The sequence below is a fragment of the Echinops telfairi genome, unplaced genomic scaffold (genome assembly GCF_000313985.2).
Source record: "Echinops telfairi isolate 266 unplaced genomic scaffold, ASM31398v2 ScPeMD7_443;HRSCAF=831, whole genome shotgun sequence".
Classification (NCBI taxonomy): domain Eukaryota; kingdom Metazoa; phylum Chordata; class Mammalia; order Afrosoricida; family Tenrecidae; genus Echinops; species Echinops telfairi.
The window spans coordinates 5,919,931-5,940,633 of NW_022104341.1; the positions used below are offsets into that span (position 1 = coordinate 5,919,931).

At 58.5% G+C, this 20,703-nt stretch overlaps 1 protein-coding gene across 4 annotated transcripts in view; it reads right to left on the reverse strand.

Moving 5' to 3' along the window:
• The window catches only part of KCNC4 (potassium voltage-gated channel subfamily C member 4), a 54,303-nt gene that overhangs the window by 27,282 nt on the left and 6,318 nt on the right, over positions 1–20,703 (reverse strand). Inside the window, exons 2-4 of one of the 4 annotated variants that reach the window (XM_004699203.3) lie at positions 11,033–11,969; positions 8,159–8,362; positions 736–1,874 (exon numbers count right to left, since the gene is read on the reverse strand). In XM_004699203.3, coding sequence (XP_004699260.1) covers positions 1,813–1,874; positions 8,159–8,362; positions 11,033–11,969 — 1,203 coding nt within the window. In that variant the 3' untranslated portion in view covers positions 736–1,812. Of the gene's footprint in view, positions 1–735; positions 1,937–3,979; positions 5,991–8,158; positions 8,363–11,032; positions 11,970–20,703 lie in introns of those variants that run through there. The other 3 variants (XM_004699204.3, XM_030886101.2, XM_045292147.1) reach the window with 3 other exon arrangements.

Genomic DNA, 20,703 nt, shown 5'->3' on the forward strand with positions numbered 1-20,703 from the left:
AAATGTTTTGAGAATGATGAGGGCAATGAATGTACAAATGTGCTTTACACGATGGATGTATGGGTTGTGATAAGAGTTGTATGAGCCCCCATAAAATGATTTTTTTTTAAAGAAAAAGAAAATGCAGGTGCTTCTTTCCAGGTTACTATTTTGAGATGGTGCCTGTCGGACACTAGACCAGGTGGGGGCCCTGCTGAGCCACTGGGCCGGTAGCAGAGTGGGACATTATGTAGCCCTGTGTGAGGTGAAGGACAAGCCACCTGTGGCCCAGACTTCCCACCACCCCTATCTTTCCTGGGCCCAGGATGTGTGTATTTCCCACCCCTGCTCCCCAGTCACCTCTCAGCCATGGTTGTGACTGGCAGCCTCAGGTTCTAGGCCCATGGACAGCTGGTGCCATTTCAGGGAGAGGGTCTGCTTGGCAAATGAGCAGGAACAACGTGGGATTCCTTTAAAAAAAACAACAAACCCAGTCCTTGCTCCCGGCGGGGCGGGGCAGCAGGGCAGCAATGTTCCATGTCATCCCCAATCATCTTCCCTTTGTGTGACCTCAGGCTAATCTCTCCCTTCGGAGCACTTGTCTCTGGAGCAGGAGGTGAGCTGCCTTGTAGTCCCAGGTAGGGCGGCAGGTTGCTTAACTCAGGACGCCCATGTGTGGTGTGGCTCAGGTGATGGGGTGGGAGGCCCACAGTCCCGGAACACACAGCTCGAGAAAGGAGAAGCCAAGTCAGACAGTCACAGCAGGAGCAGCCAGGTGGCTCCAGTTGTCTTTATTGAGGTTCCAGCACAGCATGACAGTCAGAGGCCTGCAGACAGGGCAGGGGGTCCCCGCCTAAGCACACCTCAGACACACACAAGGAGACAGCTCAGAAAAGGACGGACCAACACCAGGGACAGGGCAGGGACGGCAGGGTGGGGACGGGAGTGGAGCTGGGGTGGGGGGCAGAGGCCAAGGCTGAAGGGGGTCACCTGGCCTCTGCTATTGCACTCATGCTCTGGCCACCGGCCAGGAAGTACAGTATTGCAACTGGTCTCCGCTCGCTCGCTGGAGGCGTCCCCTTCTCAGACCCCTGAGCCAGCTGGGCAGACAGAACCCGTTCCTGCCTGCCTGCCCAGCAGCATCTTTGAAAACAAACGGACAAAGGAGTCGGGGCAAAAAGATGACAGTAAGACGAAACGCCCCCTTAGGCAAGGAAACAGGTGGGGCCAGAGAGAGGAGTGGGGGCTGAGGGGGAGCCCCTGGAAGCCCCCACAACTGGGGCGTGGGGTGGGAGGTAGAAACCCAATGTAGGGTCAGGGGCTAGTGGAGCAGTGATTGTGGGGAGGGGGCAGGATGGTCTTCTACTGGCCACCTACTGCCTTAGGAAACACCCTCAAGAGGGAGGGTCAAACACGGGGCCAGCCAAATGGACCGGTGGCACCCAGGTGCACCTTCCCCAGGGCATTTCAGACGTTTTCAGTGAGAAATCTGTGAAGAAGGAAGGGGTGGGGGTGGGGGTGGAGGACGGACTTGGGGAGACACAGCCTAACAAGAGGACAGACCACCAATAGCACGTGCACTACACACAAGAGTATAGTATGTATGAATATAGATACTATATGTGCATATATATCTCTTCAATGTACAGTAGAACAGAACATCAGGCCCAGATGGCTCCGGGCCCTGAGGGTTGCATGGGAGGTTTCCCATCAGTCCTGTGCAAACAACGATATCTGAGTCTTTTCCAGCGAAAGATTCTTGCCTGTTTTCCAGTCTCCCTATAGCCTTGGGCTTTCTGTCTGTCTGCCTGTCTCTCTCGCGCTGGTGCCGCTTTAAGAGAGGGTGAGAACTTCAGCCTGGGCATAGTTGGACGAGAGGGCGTCTTGGCAGGTCTCTGTGTTTAAAGAGCACAGGTATGAGACACTGGGACGCACGCTTTCGGCTCAACATTGCCTTCTGGGGTGGGGCAAGGAGTTCAGCAGAAGAAAGGGAGAGACAGAGTGAGATGTTAGGAGGCAGCCTGCAGCGACCCACAGGCTGCAGGCTAAGAAGCAGGCTGAGAGCAGAGCTGGGAGGCATGGGGGACCCAGAACTAAGAGGCCAGGAAGAGCAGGGACACCTCAGGGAGTAGCATGCCCTTCCAGCACCTGTCTGCCCACCCAGCTCCGAGCCAGGATGATACACAGCTGATGCTACAGCATTGCATCTCCACGCCTGCTCCACTAGCCCTAGATCTTCAAAGCCCCAGTGTGGTGGGGAGAGGGGCCAACGCTCTGCAGCCTGGCCTGGAGGCGATGACAGGTTCCAACCCAACCTGACCTCATCTTCCATCACAACCCCAGGCTGTCCCCTAAGACTCCTAAGCACACTGCCTGGGCAGGCCTGGCCTGGCCCTGTTCCTCAATCTGAAGGAATGTACAGCCCACAGCCTCCCAGGAATGCTGAAGGGGAAGTTAGGGAGGGCGGCTGTGCCCATCTCCACAGAGAATGCCGGAAAGGAGCCTGCCGTTCAGCAGCGCAGCCCCTCGGGAAGCCTGTCTGCATCCCATCCTTGGCCGGGTCTTGGGGGTCTGTCTGATCTTCCCTCCACCTGGTTTCCCTAAGGAAGCACAGGGAGGGGTTGCTGTCGCCCTGCAGAGCTGGGCGAGAGTGCAGGCTCTGCCCCTCCAGGTCACCTTGCCACAGCCCTGCAGCTACTAAGAGGCTAGGCGGTCCCAGGGTCCCAGGGCAGGCCCCCTGTAAAGGTGAAGTTTGCGTCAGTGTCCAGACCTCACGCACAACATCCATCCTGGCCCGCCCAGGAGTTCCCACTGCTCTCCTTGTCTAGTAGTGGTTGCATCCGTCCTAGACTGGGCTCCCGTCCTAGACTGGCCCTGGGCCGACGACGTGTGTTCTGACCCTCTCAGTAAGCACAGAAGCCCAAGGCTGCCAGCTCCCCTTTCTGGGTACAAGCAGAGAACATGCTTCCATGCTGCCCAGTACTCCTAGCTCCAAACTTTCTAGGCCACTTTAGAACCGCCTGGATACACGCTGACGCCCAACTCACCAGTGGGGGCAGGGTCTCTGGGCCTCCCTGCCAGCAACTGGGTACTAAGGCACACTGGTGGCCAGGCTGGGTGGCCGGGGCATCTTGGACAGGCAGGTGGTGAGGTGTGAGGTCGCAGGAGAGTCAAGGCAAAGTGGTGAAGTGTGCAGGGGGAGCTAGGGAGTGGATGAGCCTACACTGGGGGTACAATGGCATCAGGGTGCCTTTTCCAGGAACTTCCCATCCTCAGGAGCCTCTGAGAGTTGGGGAGGGGGTCCTTGGTGTGTGTCCCTGCACTCCCCTCCGCTCAGGGCTCCATCCAGGTGCATAGGCCCTATGCCCTCTGGTCCTGCCTGTGGCTACAGCAGTGGCCTCAGCAGGGGTGGTCTGGAAACAGGTAAGATAAAGAATGCCTCCCGAGGCTGTTTTCCACCCTCCCCGCTCTGCCCCTCTGCCCAGGAAGGGACTGAGCATTTGATTGAGAAGTCCAAGCCCTCTGTGAGCCCTTATCTTCACCTCCACCTCAACCTGGTGGTCAGTGACCTGGGAGGTCCCCCCTAGGCCCAGTCCTCTGCAAAGACCTGGGGACTACAGTAGTCAGCACAGGTCCAAGAATGCAAGCTGCACTCTGTCTGTGGGAGGGAGGGCGGCCCCAGGCCTGGGAGAGCCTGAAGCTCTGCAGGCTGCCTCCTCTGCAGAGAGAGGTTGGTGGGCATACAGTGGGGCTGTTTTTCCCTAGGGCAGCCCCACACTGGCCTTCTCCAGGTCGCTGGGTAGGCCCAGAGGTCCTGAGAGGTGGCTGGAGGTGGACTGGCCTATTCTCTCCATTGGCGGGGGCCTGTCTCTCCCCTTCCAGAGGGATTGGCTCCCTGAGGCACCGGGGCAACAGCCTGGCACTGCTGCACCACAAGCTCAGGGACATCTGTGCCCACCCTAGGGGTGCAGTGAGCATGCCCATCCCGTGGGAGGGGAGGGGTAGGGCGGGGAGGAGGCGGTGGGTGCTGTGGAAACCTGGACTCCTGACAGCGAGAGGCTGCCGCAGAAATAGTTGCCTCAGTCCCCTGCACCAGAAAGGCGAGGGGAAGAGAAAATAGGTGTGGTGTCCACACTCCACTGGATGCTTAGCTCATCATGTCCCGTCCAGTCTGGGTGCCGGGGGCAGAACTGGGCCTGTCCTCACCAGGATTCTCAGCTGTGAGGGGAGCAAGCACCAGCTTGTCCAGTCTGCTCCCCAAGCTTTCCTATCCTGGAAGGGGACCTGTCTGAGTCTGACGTGCCTGCCGTCCCCCAGATGCCCCTGAGAGCAAGTGAGAGGTGGTCCGCACAGACTGGAGCAGAGCTAGGGCATGCCAGGACCCACCTTCAACACCGCAGACCTCTTTCGGGGGAGGGTGGTGTCAGCCTGGAGCCCCAGTGCCTTAGGGAGATGGGCCCCCTCTGGAAGGGGGGGAGGTAGGTCCCAGTCACCGCTCTGCCTTCCCCATCCCCTGCCCCTTTTCGGATGGTCCTCCGGACTCCCAGCCTCCTGTTGGGTCTCCTCGTGTGGCCTCACCACCCCTTTACAAAGAGCAGACAGGGACCTGGCTTAGTCATTCCCTCCACAAAGTTGCAGAACCTGACTCTAAAAATGGCCGGGCTCACGGCTCTCCTGTCAGGTCTAATTCCCATCAGGTGAAGCAGGAAGTGTCTCAGCTGAGGAGTTCCTTGGGTGGGAGAGGCCCCAGAGAGAGCCTTGCTGGGGGCCACTGCTGGGGGAGGGGTGCAGCAGCCAGGCCGGGCCACAGCATCCCGTACTGCCTGAGGGATGTGCAGGAGCAGGCGGGGCCGGGGTGGCACACGTTCCCTCAGCTGCCCCTGCCCAAGGTGTACTCCTGCCCTCTCGGTGACTCACAAACCTGTGCTCCCGGGCTCGTTAGGTAAATGAATACGCTTAATTATAGAAATTAGATGAGTCTCCGGTCCTGGCAGGGATGGAGCGCACAGAGGCTGGTGGGAGCGGCAGGTGACTCAGAGGCAGGGCTGGGAGCTTGTGGGGGGCGGAGAGGGAAGAAAACCGTCTGGGGAAGCAGAGGAAGCAGCGCAGACAGGGACGCCGGGCTCCACACGCTGGGTCTGGGCAGGGCCCCCGGAGGACAGTGTCCCTGCTCTCAGCGGTCCCATCCCAGGCATGAGCCAGCCGTGGGGGGCTGCCTCTAGAGGCCCTGCCTGCGCCCCTGGCTGGAGCTGGGAAGCACCAGGCTCCCGTGCTCCTCAGGGCATGCAGGCCCCTCGGGCACTCACAGAGAGTGCCCCATGTGGCAGCCTTAGCCCCCCACTGGTAGGGGATGGACAGACAGACAGACAGAGACCTTCCATTGCAGGCTCATTTTGGCTGCTGATTCAAAGCCAGGTGAAATGGAACTGCATTCTCTATGATTAAAAATAGGGAAAGGTAGGCTCGGCTCCCCAGCCCAGCGGTCTGGCCTCCTGTAAGTGGGCTTGGCCCACAGTGGGGGTCCCTGAGAGGGAGGCAGGGCTCAGAAAGCCTGATCCTGGGTGACCTGGCACCTATGGCCCAGGCAGGGGCGAGTGGGGTAGAGGCCCCGGATGCAATCCCCAGTTGTTCTGGAGTGCAGAGCTGGCCATTTGGGGAGCTGGCTGTGTTCGGAGAGAGGCTGCGGGGCACATTCCTCCTCCTCATCCCACCCCTCACCCCAGTCTGTGGGCAGTACTGAGCCCAGGGAGGTCTGGGAGCTGGGCGGCAGGGCAGGGAGGGCATGGGAGTGCCCGTGCCCGTGCCCGAGTGGGAGCCATGCAGCGAGGGAGGCTGCAGCTAAGGGGCAGGGTGTCCTGGCTGTGGGCTGGTGAGGGGGTGGAAGGGGTGGGAGAGCGGGAGCTTTCTCGGAGGGTAGGGTGAGCTGAATCGCGACGCCAGTGGAGACAGCCCCAGACTGGTTCCAGCTGCACCGGCTATGTTGTTTAGACTCCAGGACTTTTCGCCGCAGCCTTGGTGAAGAAAAGGCACATGGGTCAGGGGCGCAGTCCTGGGTAGCACGGCTCCAGAGGATCCGGGCCGCAGGGCCCCTACGGGCAGGCACCCTGCTGGGGTGGAGGGGGCTGGCTCTCCCCAGGAAGGCTCCGGAAAACAGACTAGGGCCCCTAGATCCCTCTACTCGCCCTCAAGTAAGTTCACCTCCCCCTCCTCCAGAGCCCAGCCGTACAGAGAGCTCACAGCCCTCGCCGGGCACCTGTCTGGGTGCCCCAGACAGCACCAGCCCAGGGTTCACCCTCTAACACGTGGGCAGTCTCCAGCTAAGAAGGCTGGTGCTGGTGGCTGGGGAGACCTAGCAGCTCCGGGTCCTGACTCAGTCTGACTACAGAGCACCGTGGCGCGGGGCGCGGGGAAAGGTGCCTGCGCGCGCTGGGAGTTTGGCACCGCTAATTGCCACACTTGCTGAGCAGGGCCCGTTTCCCAGCAACCCACCTGTTCCCTCTCTAAGGTCACTCTGATTGGCTGAGCTGTGTGCTTGTTGCCATGCTGTGTGGAGGCATCTTGAAATCAGAGCGGCCGGGCCCCATGAGAACCCCAGAGGGTTGGTGGGGGACAAAGACGCACACACACCACCTCTTTTCCCCAGGTGACACCGGCCTCAAAAACACACCATCCCTCCACGACTACACCCTCTGCCTCTTCCAGACCTCCCCACCTGTCTGAGCCTTGCAGCACAGGGATGCCAGGGCACAGGGCTCTCAGGCGTTTTGTCCAGGGGCCTGTGTGGTGGGGTAACCTGCTTCCCACATTCCAGCTGGACACCCATTGGAAGCACACAGGGGAAGCCAGAGGCTGGAGGCTGGAGTAGGCAGGGAAAGGCATATTGGAGCCCAGGGATGGGGCGGACAGAGGCCAAGGGCAGTGAGGGACACAGGCTAGGTTCCAGGTCTGCCCACAAGCCACCTGCAGCCCCTTAGCAGACAGAGCCTCTGGGCCATCTCCTCCCAGCTGCCACACCACTGTTCTTGCTTCTGCCACTCGCAATGCCAGCCAAGCGGGAGACACACCACTCAGCCCTGGCTGGTGTCAGGCCGGCCTAGAATCCCACGGGAAGAGGAGGCCGTGGATGGAAAGAGCCCAGGCAGGTGGGGGTGGGGCCTAGACGGTGCTACACAGGCAGGGTAGGTGAGGGGGCAGCCTGAGTAGGGAGAGGAGGCACCCCAGCCTATTCCTGCAACAGCCACTGCCCCTCCTCCCTCCTTCCAGGCTAGCTCTGGGGTTCGGGCACCCCAAACCAGCTGCAGTCAGGGGCCTGGCTGAGTCACGGCTGGCTGAGAAGAGGGCAGAGAAGCCAAGGATGTTGTGAGGGGGAGCTGAGTTTGTCCAGGGACTCCGCAAGATGTTTGGAGTCACAAGAAAGACAGGAAGCTGACTGTGAACTGGCAGAATGAGCCCCTGGCCTGGAGACCCCTAAAGCCCCACCCCCTCCAGCCCTCAGCCAGCCCCCATGATTCCTGCCTCACCTTTGCCGGCCAGGATGCTCTGCTCCACTGCCCAACGTCTGCTCTGCCTCTGCCCCTGCTCCTGCCCTTGGCATGGGGCCTGGTGGTGGAAGTCCAGCCGCCCTCCCTACGCTGCTACAGACAGGACCTCCATCTGGCTCTGTCTCAAGAGGCCAGTGCTGCTGCAGGTGCCTGCAGAGCTGGACTAGCCTGTCTGGGCTCCAGAGCCTCCGTGCAGGATGGGAGGAGGTGGGGCCCAAGGAGCCTCTGCTTGCCAGGCTGTGCCTGGGCCTATTTGCTAGGGAGTCTGAGCTGTGCTTATGGGAGGCCTGGGGGTGGGGTGGGGGGTGGAGTGGCCCAGTGGGGCACCCTGATGAGCCAGGCCTGGGAATGGCAGCACACTCAGAGGGCACTGATGTCCGCCACCATCTAGACCTGCCTTCCAGAGCTCTTCCGACTGGCCACCTGGGGTGGGGTGGGCTTGTGTGCCCTTTGGGGTGCTAAAGACCTTACTAATACAGAACCTGGGTGACCAGGGCGCTGCCTTTAAAAGCGGGGGCGTGTCCAAGGCAGAGGGGATGGTGGCCATGGCCTCAGCGGGGGTGGAGAGCTCAAGCTCTGGTGGGGAGACTCAGCCCACAGATGGGGGCTCCCCACCTGCCCAGCCTGAGGGGCCGTACCTTTCCGGACACTGCCATCGGCACAGGCGTAGTCCCCGGCGCTGAGCAGGAAGCAGGCTGTGGTCTTCTTGTTTCTGTCTCGGGTGCCCGCTCGGCGCACGGCCTGGCGCTCCTCTGGAGTGGGGGCGGAGGCCAGGGGCTGTGTGAGGCCGGCCCCCTCCTCATCGGACAGCACAGCATTTGCATCCCCGTTTTGCTTGGAGTCTGGGGGAGCAGACAGAGGGAGTGAGGGGCTGCCCCGCTTTCTCATCCGCACCTGAAGGTCAACACGTGCTCCTTTCTCAGCCTTGGCTGAAGGTCTTCTGTGGGAGCAGGGGACCACCCCAGATATCCTCCAGCAGAGAGCCCCCCACTGGCCCCCTGCTGAGGGCTACCCTAGACCAGCTAGCTCAAGGCAGGCGGCAAACGCCAGCTGTTTGAAATCACTTGGATCTGTGGGAGAAAGAGGAGGCTTTCCATTCCCGTAAAGATTTATCATCTCGGAAACCCACAGAGGCAGTTCTATTCTGTCCTTAGGGAGCTACGAGTCGGCATCAACTCAGTGTCAGTGAGTGTGGAGCTTGGGTTCAGGTCTGGCTTAGACTGACATGTGGTAAGTTTGCATTTCCGTAGAGAATGCCCGCTTCTGTGTGTGTGGGTGGGGGAGTGATGGTGGTAGTGGGGGTGGTGGTAGTGGTGATGGTAATGGTGGTGGAGATGATGATGGTTGGGATGGTAGAGGTGGTGATGGTTGGGCTGGTGGAGGTGGGGATGGTAGTGGGGATGGTGGTAAAGGGGACGATGGTGGTAGAGGTGATGGTGATGGTGGTAGTGGGGGTGGTGGTAGTGGTGATGGTAATGGTGGTAGAGGTGATGATGGTTGGGGTGGTGGAGGTGGGGATGGTGGTAAAGGGGACAATGGTGGTAGAGGTGATGGTGGTAGTGGGGGTGGGGATGAGGGTGACGGCGGTGGTGGAGGTGGTGAAGGCTCTGATTTCTGTGTGGGCTCTGAGCATCAGTCCCCCGTCTGTTAGGCAGCAGCTCCGGGGAAGCTGGGTCCTTGGATTTGGAGGACAAGGACTGTTCCATTGTCTGGAGTTTGGGCCCATTACAGTCAGGCTAAGGGCTGGGCTGGCAGGGCCACCGTGTGACAGACGTTGCCTGAGTGCAAGACCTGGGTCCTGACATGAAGGTTCTCTCAGAGCACAGCTGAGATGCCCTGGGCTGTGGGCTCCACTACCTGGCCACTACCGTGGGGTCAATGCCAACTCCTAAGGACCCTATAGGTCTGAGCAGAACTAGATCTCCAAGGATGTAAATATTATGGAGGCAGGTGGCCTCATTTTTCTCTTAGAGAATAGCTGGTGCATTTGAACTGCTGACCGTTCAGGTGACAGCCTGTTGTTTAACCCACTGTGCTACCAGGACTCCTGGGCTCCTTCAGTGCACTGGGCTAAGAAATAGTCAGGGATGGTGAATGAGGATCTCTGACAGAGGGGAGCCTGGTGCTTCTCTATCAAGGTCTTTGATGGTGTCAGCTGATCAGTGAGCCCTGGACTGAGTGGCCATCAGCACGCATGGTGGGCACATGCCAACAGGCCACCGGGGAGGGTCCTAAGTCAGGCACGTCCCCTGGAGAACTAGTCCCACTTCATTGCCAGGGCCAAGCTCCCAGATGGCCCATATCCAAGGGCTCCCACACCAGGAGCCCCAGCCGCTCCCCAGAGCCCCTTCCATCCCTAAGTGACTGGGCACCTTCTACTCTCTAGCCTAACTCCATCCCACCGTGGGCAACCTGATTTCCTCTCCTGTCTCCTGACTCTGGCGAAGGCTTTGTTAGAATGAGTTTTCCCATCCTCTAAGAACAAGAGCAGCCCCTAGGCCTCCATTCTCAGGGCGCAGGCACCAGCTTCTCCTCTCCCCCTCCACGCCAACACCCTCTGGGCTACTCCCTCTGCAGCCCCCTCCGTGCCATGTCAACCCGCCACCCAGGACTCCAGTCTCATTTGTGTGAACAGAAGGCAACCTCCCACTGCTGTTACGTTATCACATTTATTAGGCCAAGAGACACTAGACTCCAACACTGGGGAAGAAGTGATTCATGTGTTGATGCACCTTGGGGGAACAGCTGCCCTGTTCTCCTGCAAATAACGACAGTGCCTGACATTTGTGCGTGCTTCCATCTGTCACTCAGTCAGGACTCATTCATGTCTGGGGAGTAGGGCATTGTTACCATGTCCACTTCATAGGTGAGGAAACTGCCCGGAGAACATGAGTGACAGGGACCATCTCAAGATGGCATTATAAACCAGACCTTCTAATCTACAATCCTGTGCATAGTCTACATTGGGTGGGATGCTCATTCCAAGGCCCTGAGGTTCAGGAAGGAGCCCTGGTGCTGTAGTGGATTACATACTGGGCTGTTAATCACACGGTCAGCAGTTTGAAACCACCAGCTGCTCCCCAGGAGAAAGATGAGGCTTTTGGCTCTCTTAAAGATATATAGCCTCCGAAACCCACAGGGGCAGTTCTACCCTGTCCTATAGGATCACTGTCAGTCAGAACTGACTCCATGGCAGTGAGGTGGTTGTTGTTGGTGTTGAGTCTTGAGGTTCAGGACGCTCTCAGAGAATCAGAAGAGAGAGAAATTCAGTCTCAATACTTGGCCTTCAGAAAACTCACTGTCATTGAGTCAATTCTGACTCACAGTGACCCCATGGGGCAGGGTAGAACTGCCCCATGGGCTTCCAAAGCTGTCCGCCTTTACCAGAGTAGAAAGCCTTGTCTTTCTCCCACTGCCTTCAGACACGCAGGCCTTAAGCAACACAACCCAATCCCAGATTCCAAGGGCTCATCTAGCTAGGGGGTTTCCTCAGCCCCCAGAGGGCGTCTCACCTGCCCGTTTCCTCTCCAGCATCCCCTCCTCCCGGGCAGGGGGGCTGGTGTCGCTGTAGGTGCTGTCCCGGGGCGACGTCTCCTCAGACTTGCAGTAGATTGGCGACTCCAGCTGGGGCGGCCGTGGCACGTGCTTCTTCCGCTTCTTGGGCAGCTTCTGCTTGGCCATGGCCAGGGAGTAGTACATGCCGAAGTTGTTGACAATGACGGGTACCGGCATGGCGATGGTGAGCACGCCAGCCAGTGCACACAGCGCGCCCACCAGCATGCCCGACCACGTCTTAGGGTACATGTCCCCGTAGCCCAGCGTCGTCATGGTGACCACGGCCCACCAGAAGCCGATGGGGATGTTCTTGAAGTCGGTGTGGTCGTTGCCCCGGGGGTCGGAGGGCCTGGCGCCGATGCGCTCGGCGTAGTAGATCATGGTGGCGAAGATGAGCACGCCCAGCGCCAGGAAGATGATGAGCAGCAGGAACTCGTTGGTGCTGGCGCGCAGCGTGTGGCCCAGCACGCGCAGCCCCACGAAGTGGCGCGTCAGCTTGAAGATGCGCAGGATGCGCACGAAGCGCACCACGCGCAGGAAGCCCAGCACGTCGCGCGCAGCCTTGGAAGACAGCCCGCTCAGCCCCACCTCCAGGTAGAAGGGCAGGATGGCCACGAAGTCGATGATGTTGAGCAGGTTCTTGACGAAGTCCAGCGTGTCGGGGCAGCACGCGATGCGCACCAGGAACTCCAGCGTGAACCACAGCACGCACACGCCCTCGATGTACGTCAGCATGGGCTCCGTCTCCACCTCCCGCCGGAAGCGCACGCTGGTGACGTTCCCCACGCGGTGGATCTCCGTCACGTTGCGGTCGATGTTGAAGGCCTCGTGGGTCTCTAAGCAGAAGGTGGTGATGGAGACCAGAATGAAGAAGAGCGAGGCGAAGGCCACCACCTGTGGGGTGGGGGAGGCAGTAGCTGTCAGACAGGTCTGGGCCCAGGGCGCCCCTTTTGGGGGAAGGGAGGGGCCTGGGGCACGAGACTGCCTGGTGGACGTGTCAACGGCGATTAGGAGATGAGGGGCAAAGGAGAGCGTAGGACCCCTGGCTAGATGGCTTGGCCAGGGGCCGGACTGCCCGGGCATGCTGTGTAAAAAGAGGGCGACTCTGGTGCCCACCCTGTGGTGTGACTGTCAGGTCACCTGCTCGGCAGGAGCTTGGCTCAGGGGATATGCACAGAGGCAGGGATACACAAATGACAGTTCTTACTGACATGACCGAGTCCCTGGGTGGCACCAATGGTTACGTGCTGGGACCCTAATTTAAGGTTGATAGTTCAGATGCAGCCAGACATGCTTCAGAATAGAGGCCTGGTGTTCTCCTTCCAAAAGATCACCACCCTGGGCAGCCCTCTGAGCGGGAATCCCCAGGGGGTCTGGATTCCACTGCTTGGCTGCCCTAAGGCAGTGCCTCCCCATTGTTACCACCATTCCAGTGCAGGGGGGCGGGGGGGGGGGGCTCGACTGTGCTCTTAGCTGGTAGCCCTGGGCCAGGGAAGTAGAGCTGCCCAGCCCTGCCTGCAATCTACTCACTCCTCCGTCCACCTCTAACCCATCTGTGGTCTGAGGCCCCTCAAACTGGAACGGTTCCTCTGCGTCAGGTCTACAGCAGGGCCAGGGCATCTGCACTGCTGACAGCTCTCCGCTGGGGCTGTGGGGGTGCCCAGGCCACGGCAGGAGTGTAAGGCAGTGGCTCCCAAGGGAGCCTGCCCTAGCTTAGGAGCAGCCGTAGTGTCTGGAAACTGGTTCAAAATAGTTGCCTTCAAATCCACTTTGACTCCACGTGGGTCCGGTTCTAAAAGATTTTCAAGGGCTGACTCGTTTTGGGGGTTTGTTTTTTTTTTCAAAACTCACCAGGCCTTTATCCTGACGTATATCTGGGTAGACTGGTGTCTCCAACCTTTTCAGGTAGTGGCTATTGTAGAAAATTGTTCCCCCCCCACAAAAAAAATTTGTATTTGCTTGACTAACGGGATATAAACATCCCTCACTCTGCATTCTAGTATAATTAACTTAACTTCTCTGATTCAAACCAAGCATGAGTGGAGGCAGTTGTGTTAATAAGGCAGGATACAATCTACCGGACTAGACTGTATCTAAAGCCAACCTTGCTTGAGGTATCTTAGACACACAAGAGAGCTGAGAGCAGAGGGACCTGATTCCCACCAAGGCAGAAAATCTGGGAGCAGAGCACATCCTCTGGATCCAGGGCCCTTGCACTGAGAACCTCCTAGACCCAGGGGAAGAGGGATGCCACGGAATATGGAGATCGCCAAGGAAGAGTGGGGCCCCAGATGTTGAAAGGTGAGAGGACCTTCCTCCAGAGCCATAGGTAGTCTTCTGCTTAGAGCGGGCACTTGGAATTCGGACTTGTAGCCTTCTGCACCATGAGACTACATGTCTATTTATTAAAAGAATCCACTTGTGGTATTTCTGCTATAGCAGCACTAGAAAAAGACAGCTCATTAACTGCACCACCCAGAGACTCCAACTGGCTAGAAAGGCAAACTCCTGGGGCCCACCCAAACCTACAGAATAAAGACACTCTGGGTGCGGGCGGGGTCCAGAGATCTGCTTTAACAAGCCTTCTAGATAATTCTGCTGTATTCTAAAGTTTGAAGTCCACTGTTTGAGGGAATATGCACAGAGGAGGGGGCTGGGGGAATGGTGAGGCCTTTCTGCCAGTCACATCTAGCACCCACAGCTCCAGCCACCACGACCTACCCCTCGGGCCACATGCCCCAGCCCTGGCCCTTGCTTCTTGCCCCAGGATGTCCCTGATGACTGCCCCAAACGGTGGGGCAGTAAGTATTCTGGAGGAAGGTAACATGCTGGCAGGAAACAGGGTGGTCTGCCCAGAGATGCCAGCTCCCTCCCGCGTGCTGGGACATGGAGCTCCAGGGAGAAACAGCATGTGCCCATCAGTTTCTAGAGTGGCAGCAGCAGATGCTGGCAGCTGCAGGGATTCCGGCTGGAATGAGGAGAGCGGCACTTGCTAGAGGAGCCGCGGGTTGAAGCGTCCAATCGTTATGAATGGAGATGAGATGCGTGTGTAATAACACCAATTATGCAGCCTTCATCGGCTATTCACGCGATGCCATCCACCACTGTCAGGACACCAGTTGCCAGGCGCTGGTCTGCAGCCTGTCTCCCTTGGTGGGTGGAGTGGGCGTCCTTCCTAAGAAGAGGACTAGGCCTCCTCAGGCAGGTTAGAGGAGTCCAAGGCTCCAAAACAAGTGGGCTCCCCCGTCTGCTCCACCGTGTCTCCTTGGCTGTGGGCTTATCCCATCCAACAAGGAGCCAGGCCGCCCCTCAGAAATGCTGTCCTCCCTGGGAGTCTTCGCCGGGAGGAGCAGGGCACAAAACACCAAGGGAGAACACAGCGGGGTCAGCCTGAGAAAAGTCAGTGAGCCAGCCGGACGGAGGAAGGAATGTTGGGAAGGGGCATCCGCTGGCTGTCCGCACTGGGCCTGGCACTGACAGGCACTCTAGGCAGGATCCCCAGGCAGCATCTCCTTCGGGTTTCCCAGGGGTCCTGGGAACCAGGTCTCATCTTCTCATTCTACACAGAAGCTGAAGATCAGAGATGGCCACTGCACAGCGGCGGGGGTCTGGAGGGAAGGACTTGGCTACTTTGCTGAAGGTCACACAGCCTAGAGGGGTGGAGGCCACATCTGAACTCAGAACTCTCTAACTCCGGGAGGCTGAGCTTTGTCTTGAGCCGGGCTGCCGTCCCCTCTCCTCTCCATTGTATCTGTTTTGATCGCCAACTCATGACAACCCGTGTGCTGCACAGCGTTTTCAGTGACTAGTTGGCAGAGTGGATTGCCAGGCCTTTCTTCCGAGGTGCTTCTGGGTGGACTTGAACTTCCAGCCTGTGCATTAGCAACCGAGCACCAAAACAAAACAAAACAACCCAGCAAACCCAAGCCGGCTTCCCTCGAGTCAATTCTGACTCATATAGGTGCTTTTGGGCAAACTAGAACTGCTCCACTGGGTTTCTGAGACTGTACCTTTACAGGGGTAGAAAGCCTCATCTCTCTCCTACAGGGAGTGGCTGGTGATTTGGAACTACTGGCTTTGAGGTAAGCAGCCCCACGCGTAACCCACTACGCCACAAGGCAGGGTCAATCCGCAGGCCCAGTAAAGCCTTTTCTGAATTACTGGCAGTGCTCCTGGGCAGCTCCCTGTTGCCTGCTGCTTCACCCGTAGGGATATGTACCACTGGCTAGACTGGATTCCTGCCCCGTGCTGGATGGCTGATCTGATTCATTCTATAGCATGGATTGGTTGACAAGAAGTAGCTGCGAAGGCTGGGGTAGGAAAGAGGGCTACGGATGGAGTTCCTTCCCACCTTGCCTGATGCTTCTCCTGCCCCGAAAGGCCAATGTCAGATTCCTTTTATGGCCTCCTTTCCCCTCCTTTGAGAAACAGACTGACCAAACAACACAGTCCCATGGGGCCTTGGATGAATGACTCTCCATGGCCACCCAGAGAGAAGTCGGTGTGGGTGCTTGCGTGGTGGCGGCACTGGGGAGCCAAGCTTGGCTTTGCCCACCTGCTCTGCCTACTGTCACAGTAGAGGCAGCCCTGGGAGTTGGGGGCAGGGATGGGGACAGCATAGCCTAGCTCTGCCAGGAAGAGAGAGCTTTTCTCTCCACAGTAAAGTTAGCCAAGAGACCCAGCCCACCTGGGAGCCTGGGCTTGAAGTTAATTAGTGATTCGGAAAAACAAGTTCAGGAAGTGCTGCCAAGGGGGCTGAGCACAGGGCACGGGAGTGGGAGGCGGGCCTGCCCAGCCATTGGGAAGGGCCCAGGAGCTGGCCACTGCCTTGCTTGGCCGCCACCCCCAAGGGCTCAGTCCCCAGTAGTCAAAGGAATCCTTCTGATGCATACAGAGGTGCACACCACCCCTCCTGGACTCCTGCCGCCTCCACTCACCTTTGTCTCAGACAAACACATTGGTTCTTTTCCCCGCCACCCTCTTTCAGAAGATGAGAGAGGTCAAGGGTAGCCTCCCCGTGTGCCCATTTCTCAGGGGGAAATAGAGGCACACGGAGGCAGATGACTTGGTCAGGATCAAACTGCATCCGGGTCTCTTGACATCTTGGAGCTCTTGCCCCCTAGTCCATCTGGTCAAAGGAACAGGGAGAACCTCAGTCTCCCCTGAGCCCTCTCCAGGCTGGGGGACCTCAGGAAGCCCACACTCTGAGGAGCCGGGGAGCCATGCGCCTGGGCTCTGGCAGGCTCCGCTTCAAGCCCTGATTCTTCCCTTAGCCCCCACGTTAGCCCCTAAGCAGACTTCCTTGGTGAGTGGTTGAGCTGGCTGGCATTCAGGGCTCCCTGGATCTTCTCCCACCTCCCCCTTCCTTCTCACAGTTCCACTGACCTGGGGCCTCCCTGGGCGGAGGGGGCCTGGGAGGAGGCAGCGGCAACACCTCTGCCTAGAGGTCAAATCTGCTGAGCTTGACTTTCAACTCACACCCTGCCCTCCCCCCCAACTCCAAGGCCATCCTACAGGCCTGGAAGTGGGCATCTGACCCTCCCTCCCCTGTACCCCCAGATGGGGCCTCAGGGACCCAGAGGAGGGGAAAGGAGGGGAAAGAATGGCTAAAAAACGCAGATGAGAAGACTCAAGTTCCTTGTCAAGGCCCTGCCCCGCAGCAAGGTGATGGACGCCTGTTGTGTCCTCTCTGAGACTGGGGCAGTGCGGTCACCCACCCTGTGGTGTGACTGTCGGCTTAAAGAGCACCCGCACGGCAATTGTTATTGACATGACGGAGTCCCTGGGGGGCACCGAGGGTTACATGCGGGGCTGCTAACTGAAAGGCTGGTAGTCCAGATGCACTCAGACATGGCTCAGAACAGAGGCCTAGCGATCTCCTTCCAAACGATCACGGCCCTGGGCAGCCCTCTGGAGCAAGCACAATTCTCCTCCGACATCTAACGTAGACGGGCATATGCCACCCCCCACCCACACACAGCAACAGGTAAGCAGGGCTGACAGGACAGCTGAGGTGGTGCCAGAGCCCAGTGCAGTGCCAGGGCCGCATTGAAGGCGAGCTGGATCTAGAGCCACAGAATCTCTCTTTTGTAGAGCTGAAAGACGGATGCTATGTCGGGGAGGTCATCCGGCTCAGCGCCCTTTCTGCTGTCTTACAGATGCAGAGACCAGGGCTGAGAGAGAGGTGGCTGGCCCCGGCTCTCGTGTGAGCTCTGGGGGCCCAAGTTGTCAGTTTTCCACAGAAGAGGACCAGGTGTCTTGCATTCGGCCAGAAGTCAGCGCCAACCAAGCAGAAAACGGCTAGTGTGAGCGGGCTCTGCCAGGAGCAGCCCCTCTCCTGCCTGCTGGAGGACACAGCAGGGCTCACTGGCCTGGACCAGCCCCTCCCCACCCTCCCGCTCAGCCTCCTGAGGAGGAGCTGTCGCCTGCTGGGCCTTGGCTCTTTTTTTGGCTACAAAGGAGTACTGGCTTACAATTGCTGCTGTTGTTGTTTGAGAGCCCTTTGAGAAGAGTCTTACAGTAGCTGACCCATCCATCCCCAAAGGCCCAGATGTTTCAGCTGCTGGACCAGCCCTGTGACTGGCCTCCTCTCCCAACCCCACCTCGGCTGTTCAAGTCCAGCTCCGCTGTCTGTGAAGTGTGACACCTCTGGGCCTTAGGGTCCTTGTTTGTCGATGGAAAACCGAATAGCCAGTATGTGCCCAGCACTGGTCTGGGTGCTGGGGAGCACCTGCAATCAGACAAACACCCCTACCCCTTGTGTTTACTTGTGTGTGGGGGGCAGGGGCTGGGGGAGACCGTCAACCAACAAGTAAGTAAAAGATATAGTATAAAGAGGCTTCACAAACTTCGTGGAAAAACCCCATGACCTTTGACTCCACTTTTCTGCAAACTCTTTTAAACCGCCCCCCACTGTATGTCGGACAATTTAAGCACCTGGAGGAGGGAAATGAAGAGGAATGAGGACTGTGGAGGTGGGGGGCGTGGTTTCAAAGAGGGTGGTCACAAGGCAGCGTCTGAGCCCTAACGGGAGTGAGGGATGTGCGGAGCTGGGAGCTGGTGACAGGCAGGGGGGCAGCAGTGCAAAGGCCGAGGCCAGAGCATGGTGGGTGTGTTTGCAGGACCGAGGACTGAATTAAATAGTGCTTGTAAAACTCTGCACAGAGCTTCCTGAATCTGGCTCAGGCCACACAAAGAGGTGACAGACACCAGTCACGGAGAACTGACTTTTCAATGAGCGGCATCAGCTTGGGGGTTGCAGGGCCACACAAGAAGAAGGGCTGGGCAGACAGATGGACAGATACACATAAGGAAGGAGACGCGGGCACAAAAGCCCAGCCTATATTAAGGACAGCGTGTAGGAGAAAGGAACAAACCGCCAGCAGATCCGTGGGGAGACGGGAGCTTTCCAGGGAAGCAAGATCCTAGTGCCCAGGCAATGGTGGAACAAGAGTGGGGGTGGGGAGGACCGCAGCCTGGGCCTTGACTGTTCCACCAGGACCTCCTCAAACGGGGCTGCCCGGAGCAGAGTCTCAAACCCAGAAGGAATTAAGTCCAGTCAAAATCACTGGCCAAGAACCCACCACTATCGCCTCGGCTGCAGTTCCTGGTTATAGCCTAGCCAGGTTCCCATGTGATCCCCTCTCTGCTCGGGCTGGCACCCTGACTGAGAAGTGCCCTTTGTCCCCAACCCGGCATGGCTTCCAAAACCAAACTCGCTGCCATCGAGTTGATGCCAACTCACGGCCACCCTACAGGACAGAGGAGAACTGCCCCTGCGGGTCTCTGAGACTGTCACTCTCGACAGAAGTAAAAAGCCTCATCTTTCTACCACAGAGCAGTTGGTGGTTTCAAACCGCTGACCTTGTGGTTAGCAGGGCAGCGTATGACAACTGCACCATTCGGGGCTCTTGCAGACATGGCTCAGTGCTACCAAAGCTGCAAGATGATTTGTGAACATGCACACGTCTTTGTAACCTGGCTCCTCCCTGGAATTATGTAGTTACCCTCCTGCCAGCCCCAACTTCTATTCCCTTGTTGAAGATTCCCTATCAAGAAGCCCAAACTCATGGCCGCCGAATCAGTGCCAACGCAGTCACCATATAGGGGGTTTCTGAGACCATACACCTTTAGGAGATCAGTGAATCTCAGCTTTCTTCCCTCAGTGTGGCTACGGGGGACGGGTTTGAACCATCAACCTTGTGGTCAGCAGTCCCACACCTACCCCACAGATCCACCGGGACGGAGTAAAACTGCCCCTGGGGCTGCCAAGGCTGCACATCTTGTCAAAAGCAGTCTGGCACATCTTACTCCGCAGTGTGGCTGGCGGGTTCGAACTGCCGACCTTCTAGTTCGTAGTTGAGCACTTAACCACGACATCACCATTGCTCCTGACATGCCCCCAAACCCAATCCCACAGAGAGAAGAGGCTGACTGCTTCCTCCTCTGAGCTCCGACTGAGCTTCCTTACTGAGTTTGACAATTCCTGCGCCTCCTCTTGTGCTCCATCTCAGGTTACCGGGACCATCCGGTCACCTCATTCCCCACCTGCACCTCCGCCCGTGAACTGGGCGCGCTCTATATTTTAGACCCAGCCTGGAGCCTGGCACAGGAGCACTCAATGAATCTCTGCGGTGCTCCACCCTGCTCCCAGGAAGCATGCCTAGGGAAGGACTAGGCCAAGAGGGGCCTAGGGATTGGGCCTCCGGGGACAGCAGCGGTTCCGGGGTAGGATTCTGCCCTCTGCGGTGGAGCGTACAGGTTTGATGCCCGGCCTCGACATAGGGGGGCTCACGTGTGACTAGGATGCTGAGGGTGTACGTGGAGCTTTCCAAGGGGAGAGAGGCCGGGGGATTTCCTTCCTGAGGTCAGCCGCGGAAAACACTATGAATCGCAAGTGTTTGGGGGTGGCTCCACAGCAGCCAACCACCTGGGCCTTCAGCTCTCCGCTGCTGTCTGGGGTGGGCCTGACGGGGCCCTCCACCGGGGCTGACAACCCCCCCAACCCCCAGCCTGAAGAAAGCGCCAGCACTGAGCAGGGCCAGAGGTCACAGCCGGCCAGTGGTGTGATGGAATGATAGCTGGAGTGCCTTGTGGCCCAGAATCCCTGCTGGCCACTGGCCACTGGCGGAAGCGAGGGCCCCAGGGCCTCCCCAGTTCCTAGGCCCATCTGCTTGGCTCTGCTCTTCCCTCCATTACCAAAATAGCTCAAGTTTATTTTATTCTCCCCTCGCGCTACACCCCACCCCAAACAATGACGAGGAGAAAACACCTCAGCACCCAGGGACAAGATGTGCAGAGGCAAATGCTGGTCTGTTCCCGACTGAGAGAAGAAAACACGAAACCCACCCAGGAGGAAACCAGGAGGTTGCCTCCAGGCACCGGCTGCCAAGAAGCCTGTGGCCCTGGGCCGGGTCCCTTTCTGCCCCTCAGAAGGGAAGGAGGCAGAGGGGTTGTCTGGGGCCTCCTAGCCTCCTAGGGGGCGGGGGGCTGGGCAGACAGTGGCACCCAGCCTCCTGGGCTCAGGTTCCTAGCTTACTAGCCCAGATGGCACTCACTCAGAAGCCAGATATGACCACAGCTGGCTGCCCGCCCCCCCAGGCCATGCCAGGTCCAGAGAAGACTGGGG